The sequence below is a fragment of the Durio zibethinus genome, chromosome 24 (genome assembly GCF_047325235.1).
Source record: "Durio zibethinus cultivar Kanyao isolate XHJ-2024 chromosome 24, ASM4732523v1, whole genome shotgun sequence".
In the NCBI taxonomy this organism is placed as follows: Eukaryota; Viridiplantae; Streptophyta; class Magnoliopsida; order Malvales; family Malvaceae; genus Durio; species Durio zibethinus.
Window position 1 is genome coordinate 1,397,878 of NC_143185.1, and position 12,596 is coordinate 1,410,473.

At 34.6% G+C, this 12,596-nt stretch overlaps 2 protein-coding genes and 1 non-coding gene across 3 annotated transcripts; all 3 read right to left on the minus strand.

Annotated features, from left to right (window-relative positions):
* Nucleotides 1-569: 569 nt before the first annotated feature.
* On the minus strand, nucleotides 570-4,766 carry LOC111316599 (uncharacterized). Its single transcript, XM_089753413.1, has 5 exons — nucleotides 4,174-4,766; nucleotides 3,313-3,356; nucleotides 2,955-3,189; nucleotides 2,792-2,841; nucleotides 570-1,255 (listed from the first exon to the last, which is right to left on the minus strand). Exons 1-5 carry the CDS (start codon nucleotides 4,469-4,471, stop codon nucleotides 773-775), a joined length of 1,110 nt encoding a protein of 369 aa, XP_089609539.1. The 5' UTR covers nucleotides 4,472-4,766; the 3' UTR covers nucleotides 570-772.
* Nucleotides 4,767-8,551: 3,785 nt separating this feature from the next.
* TRNAT-UGU (transfer RNA threonine (anticodon UGU)) lies at nucleotides 8,552-8,623 on the minus strand. Its single transcript has one exon. It is a non-coding gene; the product is annotated as a tRNA-Thr (tRNA).
* Nucleotides 8,624-11,449: 2,826 nt separating this feature from the next.
* Nucleotides 11,450-12,495, minus strand: LOC149511795 (uncharacterized). Its single transcript, XM_089753825.1, has one exon. It carries the CDS (start codon nucleotides 12,214-12,216, stop codon nucleotides 11,677-11,679), a length of 540 nt encoding a protein of 179 aa, XP_089609951.1. The 5' UTR covers nucleotides 12,217-12,495; the 3' UTR covers nucleotides 11,450-11,676.
* Between the last annotated feature and the right edge of the window lie 101 nt (nucleotides 12,496-12,596).

The following is a 12,596-nucleotide window of genomic DNA, read 5'->3' on the forward strand; positions in this document are numbered from 1 at the left end:
TTTTACATTGACTAAAATTTTTTTAATATGTGTCAATATCTTATTTAATGTTCATGTCAAATTAATAAATTGATTAATAGCATTAATATAGAATACTAAAATAAATTATAAAATTATATTTTGAATGTTAAACTGACAATTATATTTCTTTATGTACTAGATAAAAATTATACACAAATAGACCGTTTTTATATTTTAACTTTGCAAAATCTATTGATTTAACTAGTTTGGTTATGCAGGAAAACACGCGCAGATGCAGGTACCGTCCTCAAAGCATCCATACCCCTGGCCTGTCTATTTGTGAACTAATTGACAGGTGCTTGGTACTTTTGTCTTCACGAGCAGGCAGGAGTCTCTTTTAACTCTGTCTGCCTGCAGCAGACAAATTGAAGTTTTACCATTTAGCCAGGTTGGTCACCAGTCAGGCCTGTATCAGTATTTTCTGCTTCATTCCGTTCTTGCTAGGAGGTACTATCAACCAAAACATGCCAGGAAGGTTCCGCTTAACCTTTTCAGCTTTGCAACAAGCTGCTCTCCAATGGTATTTTCTGCAAATAGAAATGCCCATAACAGAGGAAAACTAGCTTGGGTTTACAAGATGGATATAATAACAGAAAGGTTTCATGGCACTGTATTATGAAATGATATATGCCAAGCCAACTACACAGCCCCAAACACCATGATAATAAATTAAAAAGAAGCAAAACTTAATTCATCACAACAGCAAACACTTGCATGCATGCATTTTTTTTTTTTTGGTTACATGAAAGTGTTAACCAGTTCGTATTCTATCCAACCGATCAACACTTTTCCGTGCTCTTTCTAACTGGTGATCAATGCTTTTTCGGGACTTCTCATGGCAATCCACACTCCTGCAAGACCTTTCCAATTGATCAAAGGAGACTCTTAATTTTTCTAGCTTATCCATGTTATTAGACTGAGTTTTCAACTTCTCAGGCCTGTCAGTGCTCTTCCTTGGTTTCTCTCTACGATCAATGCTTTTCCTTGAGACCTCAAACACATCCATACTTTTTCGAGACTGATCAAATTGGTCTGTGCTTCTCCTGGAACTGTGCTTTTGAGAAGGAGATTTCTCTACGGTTGATATGAACTTCCTGAGATGTCTGATACACTCAGGATAGTGCTCTAGATCACAGTGGTTCCCTCCTTTAAGCCACAGTGGTTCGCACTTCTCTTTGCACAGCTCCCAAAGCTGCTTACCATGAGAGCAATCGACAACTTCATCTGAAGTTCCCTACACAATGACATAAAGCGACTAGTCTCAAAAAGCTACAATTGGTGGTACAGGAAATCATTTTCACCTTGTAGACAGTTATCATTTACCGATCAATAAATGAAGACCGAAATAGGCACCCTCACAATTATTACATGCCAAAGAACTTCAAGGAAAAACTAGATAGTTTCCGGTATCAGATCTTGCCCTTCAACTCGCATTTGATTTCTTTCCTTGCCCATCCCTCAAAATTTTGTTAAAAGTCATAGTCAAATCTTTTTATGCACTATGAAAGCAGAACTATATTCGGGGAAATCAACAAATTGACTACAGAAAAATAAAATTTTAGTCATAAATCCCAACTCATGCATTACATTGAATATATGAATGAGTAAAACCAAACTTAGCTTTAATTAAACAAAAGCTATACAGTGTACAGAAGATTTACTTCTGACTAAGCAAAAGGAGCCAAAAAAACTTTCAGCTACTGCAGATATCCACGACCTAATGGAATTATCATGATACTATAATTTAAAAATAAAAATAAAAAAAGCCAAACCATATTTGGCAGAGACATACAAAAAATTTCAGCAATGTCAACATACAACATGATTTTCAAAACCAAAAATCAAGTACAGTAATCAGTGTTAGCCATCAAAGGGGTCCGTATAGGTCATTTCTTTTCACTTCAAACCAGACTTCAAAATACTGCTCAACAATCCTCCCCACATATGGATAATCATTATCTGCTCTAACAGTTGCCAATTTGATTTTAGTCCTCATAAGAGCTAAGTAAATTAGAAGAGATTATTATCTGTTCTTCTTTCTAGGTTTCAAATCAAGAGTGACCAGGCCTTCATTCTTTTCGATAGGTGTTTGTTGACCATATGAAGAATAAACTAATACTTGAGACACTTGCATGGGCCAAAGTCCAATGCAGATCTAGATTTGTCAGACTTGATTGAAAGAATTGGACCTTCAAAAGAAACTCCTAAGCAAGAAACATCAATGTAAAATAGATGATAAGGTATGATAGCATGTGAATTAACACCGAAGGAAGACCTGGAAAATTCAGTGATACCCTCATATTTCTGTTTAGCCTTGCTGGTTAAAAGCTCTGATTTTTGTTCAATCAAAGCAGTCTTGGGAAACCTTTGGTAAGAACAGACAAATCATTACAAAAGATCAAAAGAAAATGTAGGAAACTGGAGAAGTAAAAGGCAGAAAATTCAAACTTCAGAGTATATCATATAACGAAGAAAGAAATTAAAAAGTGCATAAGTATCTCATCTCTCACTATTGGTGTTTTCATTTTCAACCTAAACCGAGTTCAGAGGTAAATATTAGACTTAAGAAAAAAAAAAGAAATAAAAAACAAAGATGGTTCATTAAATTCCGTCATCATTGTCAAGAATTCAGTGGTAAAAATAAGAATCATATAATATGATGTAATGGCTCAAATATCTACTACCTAAGGGGATATGTGCAGATGGTAGATTATGAAATTTATAACACATGAAATCATCAAGGAGAGTGTTAAGAGTTATAGATACTTACATGAATGATAAGAACAGGACAATTGACAAGTGGAATTTTATCGATATTCTGCACACAAACAACCCAAAAAAGAACACATTATATTTGCAATATTCACATAAACAAATCCAATAGGAGGAATAAACTGGACAAGTAAACAAAGAAAGCTTTCTGTTACCTTCCTTATAAATGTCAAACCAATATGTGCGCTTTACAGGATACATGACCCTTAAGCCAGAAAGTATGGGACTGTGCAGAACAACAGCTCTTAACTGAGGCAGCCGACCTGCTAGATCCAAAGTAGGGCCACTACCAACAGATTGGCCATACAAGATGATATCTTCCTGTTTTGTACCATACCTCTCTTCAAGACAGTTATACGCAGCTTCAATATCTGCATATGTATTCTGCTCACTTGGCTGTAAAAAAGGAAAGATATGGGCTTTAGACAATCCTATCAGCTCCACAAGTACAGCCATATCTTTTACAGAAAGATCATTTTTTTCCTTTCCTTGTAAAACAATATCAAGTTTGCTATATACCTTTCCCGAAGATTGCCCATACCCAGAATAGTCATAGCTGCACAATATCATAGAAAATCTATTAGTAAACTGTAAACTTTAATTTCTCAATAAGTTGCTATACTAAATTTTCTTCAATGGACAAAAAATGGATAAAGGTCTTTCCAAGACATGGATCCTAGATCCTATAGGAATGAACAAAGAACCCCATCATTCTCTCTTTGGCACTGCAAGAACTACCAGCACTAGACAATAGAATCTGCTATTGCCAAAATGAAAACATGAAAATGTTAATTGCTGGCTGGTGCTCCAGTCACAAAACAATTTATCAGGTTAAACCAGCAATCTAACCACAATAACTATCAAGTATCGATTAGAACAAGACTAACAGCTAAATAAGCCTTAATCCGCAGAATTATCACCTAAACTTGGTAAAAGCAAATCAATATTTTCCCACACTCAACACCATAAACTGATTTGTTTGCACGTTCACTGTCTAGCAACGTCATCTTCCAGAAGCACGTCACTCAATTCCTTTCCAATTAAATCAGACTGTTGAAAGGGTCCAATAAAACTTGCATAACACCAAGCACATCTCTATTTCCAGCCAATTATACCCATTCAAGCTCCGTTCACATAGAAATCTCCCTTTCTTGTTTATGCAATCAACTCAAAAACTAAACATAACTAAACAAACACAAAAACCAAAATCCCAGATGTTAACAACCAACAAAAACATCAAGGAAACAACAAAAAGCATCACAATTCCGAAAACCCAGATGCCACAACCCACAAATACACAACTAATAAAACAGAAAGTTGCAAACTTTTTACATAAAAAGAATCAGCAAAAACAGCAGCTGAAACCAGAGTATACCCCAATTAGATTGACCCTCAAGTGGATGCTTAACTCGATGAAAAGTTCATACATCTGACCCAGATCGGCAGCGTATCCATGAGAGTAAAGCAAAGTTGAAGTAGCCATAGGATGCCTGATGTAAATAGCTATTATCTCCGTGCCACGCCGAGTCGGAAGCTTAAGAACCTCAACGTTTTCTCTATGAGGAAAAGGACTTAGAAGCAAATGACCAGTTAGTTCACCAATTAGAAGCTTGTATGAAGGTGGGTTTGGTGGGAAAAAAGCAAACTTTGCCGCCATTGAGGACGTTACTCCTCCCATCTCTTCTTTCTTTTTTCCCTCTGTTCTTTTGCTCTGTTATCCTCTGTTTTTGCTCTGCTTTCAGTTTTTTTTTTTTGTTGCTTTTGGTTAGGAGGAGTTGGAATTGAAGCAGATAGACATTCCCTTCATTTTTGTTTTTGTTTTTGCTTTTATATATTCTTTCTCCCAGAAGATTAAAGCTTATTTTCCACAGAGAAAGAAAGGATTTTGTTGTCTGCAGTTGCTATTGCCTACTAAGAAATCGAATGCGAAGGAATGGATGCTTCTGCTTGGTTGCGTCGTAAAAATTGGAACTTTTTTTATTTTTGTGTATAAATTTTATGCATGATAATTTTGTTATGTCAGATACAATAATAATTTTGATACAAATACAGTATAAATATTTAAATAACATAAATAATTTAAATCTAAATATAATATATTTATTATACATATATTATACATGACATGAATCGATTAATATGTTCAAAATTAATTTATTTAACATAATTTATATAATAATATATCACATGATATAATACAATTAATATGATTAAATAAAAATAATTAAAAATAGTAATGCATCAAGTCGAAATAGATTTGTAACCCAACCCAATTTGATATTTTAATGTTATTTTTATATCTGAATTTGATCCAACTTACATTTGTTTAAAATTGTAATTAATTAGATCTAAAATTAATAAATATTAATTTTTTAATATAAAATATTATTTTTTAATATAAATATAAAATTAAATAAATAATAAAAAATAATATATATCTAGTCATGTCAAAATAGGACGAATTTACATAAAACTCAATCTTAACCTTTTTTTTTTTAATATTTAATTCAACCCGAAACTCAATTTAAAAAAAAAAAATTTTTATAAGATTGGGTTAGAACTCACAAGATATAACTGAAATTACCAACCTTACAAATAATACGATTAGATGTAGTTAATTTATTTATTTAAATAAAAAATTATTTAAAAATTAAATATTTTTAATTTATTTAATATTAAAATAATATAATAAATATGATTATCAATTTATTTAAAAAATAAATTTAAATAATTTTTATATTATATATGTTTATACGAATGTTATAATGTTTTAATTGTGTTATCATTATTTGACATAAATATGATATAAATAATATTATGTTTTAATTATATAATACGATTAAAATATAAAATATAATTATATTAAATTTATATATATTATTTTTTTATATTATTTTTATATTTTATTATCTTATTTTATTTTTATATTATATTTAAAATTATCATCGGTAAGGAAATGCACCGGAAAATTAGATGGCAAAAAATGGCAAAAGAGAAAGGGTCACCAGTAATATACCAAACAACTCCACGAATTGGCATGTGGATAAAGTTGATTCATTGAACCATTTAGAACTTCGATTATAACCCAAATCACGTACAAAAACATGTTTGGATGGATTCGGAGAAAAAAAATGTTCGACAAATTTAAAAAATTTTCACTGTTAAAAATATTTTATACTTTGCTACTATTATTTCCCTTTGAATAATGACCATCGAATGGTTCATTATGGATTTAAGCGTCTGGTTTTGGGTGATTAAAGAGGAATTAAATAACTTCCAAACAACTAATGACTCGAACCAGCTACAAGCTTGGAAACCTAGAAAAATCTTCCTTTAGCTGTTCTTTGGCGTTCATCACAAAGATTCCTTACATTTCTTGAATCTGGAACACTTTTTCCAGCATGCCTTGAGCATTATACACAAATAATATAGAATCCCATATCATTGGACAGTCCTAATAGCTGGTGACACCCAAAAGAAAGAAAATCCCAAGCTCAAAGGAGAAAAGCTTTGAGCTTTAAGGATTTTTGGACAAGACAATGTCTAATTTTCTTTCCGACTTCACAGGTTGAACCTAAATGGAAATCAAAGTGAGAGTGATATATGTGAACAAATGGGAATGGGACCAATCTCTTAGAACTTCCAAACCTAATAACCAACATGTAACAGTTACAAAATCTGGTAGATTCATTGTTAAAGTAATAGTTCTTGGTCCAAAATGGACAGCGATTTAAATGATCAAGGTGGGGTAGCAGAACATGTTTTAGCCACATTTAAGCAACCAAAAGTGCAGAAAGGTTTATATCTTTTCAACCCACTAATGCTTAGATAACTGGCCAGCTGACAATGGAAATCTTAATAGTAAACTTTTCTAATGCAAAGTAGGGAAAATATCACATGGCCTTAAGCACTTTTTCTGCTTAAATGGAGGACACATAATTGCATATTGATACAAAATTACATTTTAACAGGTAAGTCTCCAATTTTCTTTTGCATTGCTTCAGTCTCTATGTGTCTTGAAACCAGCACTAAATGCCTAGCATGTGCAAGCCTCAAATAACAACCCTCCAAGGATGGATCAAACAATTGGCTACCAAGAAAAAAGTAGTGACCTCAACCCTGGAAAAGAATCATGATGTTGAAGAGGAAAAATGGCAGGACTTGGTGCCTTTTCAAGCACTTTTTTGGTATTAAGATTTGGGTATCCCAAGTTTTGTCAGTTTTAATTTCTTCCCCGAAAGATTTAAGTGTTCTTTCAAGCACTTTAACCATGTGTTAATTTACATGGAAAGCTATTAAAAACCAAAACGACAAAAACAAAGCAAGTGATATATGATTTGAACTGATATCATTGTCATAATGAACCAGGTCAGAAGTCTTTTCTGTTAATCTGAGATCCCAAGACTGCCCCAGGAGAAAAAAAAAAGGTTCATGAGAAATCTAGCTAGATGATAATTTAGTAAAAACTCAAAACAAATCACATTGGATTTCTGGTCTAGAAATACTACAAGTAGGGCCAATGTAGTGGGAGGCCCTGCCTCTAAAGGACAAGTGCAACATTTAACCACTACCCTCAGGGACCCAATTTTTCAGGACTAAACCTTGGAACCAAGGTCACAAACAAGGCAAGTCCGAATTTTGTGGTTGAGAAAATGACTTAATAACAACTGATATATAATCAAAAGGATAATGAGAGATGAGACTAATGAAAAGAATAAAGGGACGTTTGTGTCATCATGGGGTCCGCAATATTAAGCAAATGAAAAAAGGGTCACCAGGGTCTTGTTCATCTTTAACTCCATCCTCCTGTTGTTGTCTTTAGATTCGAGTTCGAAATCAACTAATATTTTTGGATGGTTCCCAACTTTACTGTGGTTCTAGTTTCAGAAAACAGATAGTGTTAGTAAATTCATGTACCAGTTGAGAAATGTCTATGAAATGCAAAAGTAAGGTTTACTATTATATTCAGAAATATTGAGCAATCCAATTCCAAGGTATTATGGTCTAATATCAGGCAGAAGAGCTTAATAATTTGAGGGAAGCAGAAGATAATGTGGTGCTGAGTAGCAGTAAGCAAGTAAGCATTGGAGTGATTTAAATTGGTCAATTATAGGAGATGCTGACCCCCTATATTAAGAACAGTGGGCCATAAAGAAAAGAAGAAAATCATAAATGCACAAATGCATACACAAATGTATAGACAGAAAGTCACAAATTCATATCCAAAGTCCTAAAAGAGGTTGAAGTGAAACATTTGAATCAGCCTCATTTTCAGTATTCTCTCGATCAGTTGATGATCCTAATGCTACTTTTACCAAAGATACCTTCCCTATCCTCTCAACATCCAAGATTCTGAGAAATTGACCATTGTTAGTTGTTTCCTGGTAGGCTGCAAGGTTTATAATAAATCAATAAAATGATCATGAACAACGCAGCTATTTTTCCATCTAAAACAAGGCTTTGCATAGTGACACTTGATATAATAGACCTGCACTCAACCATTCCTATGCTAAAGCTAAACTTTAGCTTTCTGAACTTCATATTATGATGCTTTTCTTATGCTGCTTCTCTGCAGTAGGCAAGAATAATTAAGTTTATTGGCCGGAGACTTGATACACAAGTATTTTTGTATTTTTTGCCACTCAGACAAAGAAAATCATTTCAATTTGAGACTTGCTTAATAGCAGACTCAGAAGAAAACAGAAATAATAATAATATATATATATATATATATATATAGATATAAAGGAAAAGTTGTTGCCCCCATGCAGGATCGAACTACAGACCTTCAGTTTACAAGACTGACGCTCTACCACTGAGCTATAGGGGCTTTCGGTACAAGTGTCTGAGAGGGTAATTTTATACCTTTAAAATTAGGATCTTTTGTTTAATTGGTTCATTTCATGTGATCTTAAACCAAGGTATGATTCTTCAAAGGAAATGAAGAATGAAAAAGCAATGAAAAGGAGTTTCCAAACTATCGCACTCAAGTAAAGTTTGCTCTTTATAATATCATATACTTGACAACAATGTGGAAATTATATGGATTGCCAACTTAGGCCAGATAGTGGCTATTAGCATTACATGTAAAACACAAACCTTGACAGGCCCAGCGAAAATTTAGAAGAAAATTTTAGATTTTGAGTCCCATAGGACATCATTATTTAGTGGCAATAATAGTAGGAAAAACAGTGATGAAGGCCTGATCGCAGCTTAAAACAGTGAGCCTGGAATGCCTCATCATGGCAGCAGAGGAAAGTGGCGTATTTCTCCATGATGCAGTGGCACTCAGGGCATCTCATGTTCTCTGGGATCCTTGTGGTAGTCGGGAACTCAAACCGGCAGCAAGGGTGAGCAACGTCATGAAGCTTGTCATGGTACTCCTTGAATGCCAAATCAAAACCTTTTTCAGTCACATTTACCTTCCATTCATCATAGCCACCCAAAGCAGGCAAAACTGTGGTGGAATGGCCATTCACCACTATATTAGACCCTCTGCTAAGCACTGCCCATCCACCTTCTCTGTCATAGCTAAGCAGCTTCTTGATTTGTTGCATCATTGGGTCCTGGTCATCAGCCCTGCCTCACTGAATCTTGGAAAATAACATACTCTCTAACCTGGTCCAGAAGAACCAAACCATGGCCATATCTAGCCAAGCATAGCTAAGCTTCTCCACAGTGATAATTCCTATCACTTTCTTGACTTGCTCCCTTCTGCTGCTTTTCCCCACGTAGACCATCTCTAGAGGAATGCGAGATGCAGATGCAACACTGCGTGCTGCGGCTACAAATCTTCTCACCCACTCAATATCGTCCGCTCCATACAAGAAAATGTATTTACAGTCTTTAATCTGATTAAATTAAACGGAATAATTCAGAAGGTGACTTGATTTTGAATGGAGCCTTCTTCAGACAAAGCGGCGCCGGTGCATCTTCCACCTTTGCCAAGGCTTCTAGTCTAAGTGCTAGACCATCTCCTCTCGTGGGTACAATGACCGCGACTGCTGGTGCACTCAACTGTAGGAAGGGCTCCCGCTGCTAGTTTTCCTGTTTGGTTATATTAATATAGCTAGCTAAGAATGTAATGAAGCGACAACCTCTGCATGTTGCCTTAAAAAACCAACTTGGGTTAATAACTAATCCTACTGTTTGTACTTTGACATATATATGTATTGATGGAGCAAAGCATATGCAATTGCAGTTTAGTGTTGATTTAATATTATCTCTATGAATGGCCAAAGTACTTTTCATGATAGTGACTGTCTTTATTAATAAAACAGTTTGCTTATTCAATCTATAGATTATATATTTTGACTTAAGCAATACTCCCCCCTTGCCATTTTATTTGTTCATATTTGAATTTTTTTTTAAATGACTTTAACTATGACTATTTTTTAAAAATATTATATTTAAATTAAAATTAAAAAAAAAAGATATTTTGAAAATTTTGAAAATAAAATTATACAAATATTATTTTTAAAATTTTAAAATTTATTATTTTATCAAAATTAATGATCAAATTGAGTTCGTTTGACTTAAAAAATTATTAAGAGACAAATAAAATGAGATAGAAGGAGTAATTACACTAACTCTCCCATAAGATAATCTTAATTTGACTTTTGTAAAACATTTTGGATTTTGATCGAAATTATTTCATTAAATTAACAGATATATGTCCAAAAATTAAAAGCAAATAATCCAAAAGGTTGGATAGATAGAAGTCAAATTAAAACATTAATTATGAGACATAATAATGGAAAAATTGAGGACAAAATGTTGTGAACGTTTGGACTTATTGTACCCCAAATACCCAAATGTTATTGCTTTTGAAGTACCCAAAATAGTCATGCAAAAAAACAATTGAAATTAATTAATTAAACAAAAATTCTGTCCCTTTGACAAATAGTAAACCGTCAAGGGTGCAAAGGAAATTAAAAAAATCCTAATAATTAAGACTTAGCTGCATTTGTTTCTCCAAATATATAATATATATCAGGATTTCTAACTAGTTTTGATGTGTGAATTACACTCATGATTATAAGGGGCAATTAAACCCAAGTTTTACCGTCATCATGGAGAATTCTCAACCACAATGTGGCCTGAGGCACTTGGGAGGGAGTCTTTGTGTTTTAGGCTACGATGATTTTGTCTCTATTGATGTCATGTGGGTGTTGAAAGAAAATGGGATGAAAAAATCTTGGATTAAATTCTTCAAAATTTCTCAAGAACCCGATTTGATGAGTTCTCGATCATTCTTTCCCATATGTTTTACTGGGAATGGCAAAATCTTGATGAGTTTGGAGCATAAGAATTTCTTCCTATACGATCTGAAAGATAAATCCTTACCCAACTTGCTGTCAATGGCATCCGAATTTGGGACTATTGTAATGCCATATGTGGAGAGTTTAGTTTCACCGTGTGGTTGAAGGCATGATCAGCTGATTCGATCTGGTGTGTTCTGATTTTCAATCATTGCAGTAACTCTATTATATGATTGTTTGTGTGGGCAGAAAATCAAGCATAGATTTGTTTTGTTTAACTGTAAGCATGAAAAAATGTTTTCTAATTCATGGTTATGAACCTTGCTCAATAATATAAAATGTTCATATAATTTTCATTACAGGCAAGAACAAAAAGCAAGGATGAAACATGAAATCCTGTTATAAAAATGATCGAGGCAACCAAAGTTTAGCAACATAATAGTAATTATTAGAACATTTGTTTTATGAATGAATCGAAACACAAAATATATTAAGAATCCGAGCCTTTATGAGGCCTCTAGAACAGCTTTCACATACGAATACAACTGTTTTGCTTTGATATTACATACAAAAATTATAAAAACATTAATCTCAAAACCCTCCATGCATGTGCATGTCAAGTTTAGAAGAAGAAGAATCCTGCAACAGCTGCAACACCAACGATGCCAGAGGCTTGGAGAGCAGCGGCACCAGATGCACTATCTGGTGCTGCTGCGGTAGTTTCATCACTGGCTGCAGCATCAGGGCCATCAGCAGCAGCAGGGCCAGAAGCAGGGGCGTCAGCGGCTGGTTCAGGAGGGGATGCGAGCTCGGGGGACTCAGCAGAGGGTGCCTCGCTGCTGGGACTCTCGCTTGAGCTAGAGCTGGTGGGGGTAGCAGCAGGAGCGCTTGAAGATTTTGGGGATTCAGCAGAGGACTTGGGTGCCTCGGTGGATTTCGATGGTGAGGAGGCGGGGCTGCCGCTAGAGTTGGTGATGGAGGATGGAGATGGGGCGGCAGAGGATGATGACTTGGGCGAGGCAGCAGGGGCAGAAGATGGCGACTTTGCAGGTGAAGAAACCTTGGGAGCCGTTGAAGGGGCAGGTGAAGGTGATGAATCGGCAGCAAATGCCCCAACAACAGCCATAAAAACAAGTGCAACAACAATAACTTGGCGGGCCATGATCTTTCCTTTTGTTTTGATAGCTTTTTGTTTTATTGCAAACTATATATGTGATTCAAGAGAAATGCAGCACTTTCTCTAAGATATATAGAGAAAAACACTGCAATGCTGATGAATGATTTGAAAGAAGCAAGAGGCAGAGGTTTTAAATAGATAGTAAAGAAGAGAATGGGGCAAAGGAATGGTTTGGAAATGTCAGGAAAATGAACAATTTGGTTGACCGAGTTTCAGGGTTTTTTTGTGGGAGAAATGAATCTTCAACACCTTGTAACTTGGCTACAACGTGGTTTCGCTTTTTCTACTTGTCAGAGACTTGATTTGGTAGTTAATGTTCTATATATAACCTATTCCTTTCTAAAAATTAAACTTATAACAATGTT

Excerpts from the sequence above, each read along its gene's own strand:
- LOC149511795 (XM_089753825.1), bottom strand. The coding sequence starts at position 12,216 with ATGGCCCGCCAAGTTATTGTTGTTGCACTTGTTTTTATGGCTGTTGTT.
- LOC111316599 (XM_089753413.1), bottom strand. The coding sequence starts at position 4,471 with ATGGGAGGAGTAACGTCCTCAATGGCGGCAAAGTTTGCTTTTTTCCCA. Across the intron at positions 3,357-4,173 it reads CCACTTGAGGGTCAATCTAA|TGTGCAGCTATGACTATTCT; the intron begins TTGGGGTATACT and ends TTTCTATGATAT. Across the intron at positions 3,190-3,312 it reads ATGGGCAATCTTCGGGAAAG|CCAAGTGAGCAGAATACATA; the intron begins GTATATAGCAAA and ends CCTTTTTTACAG.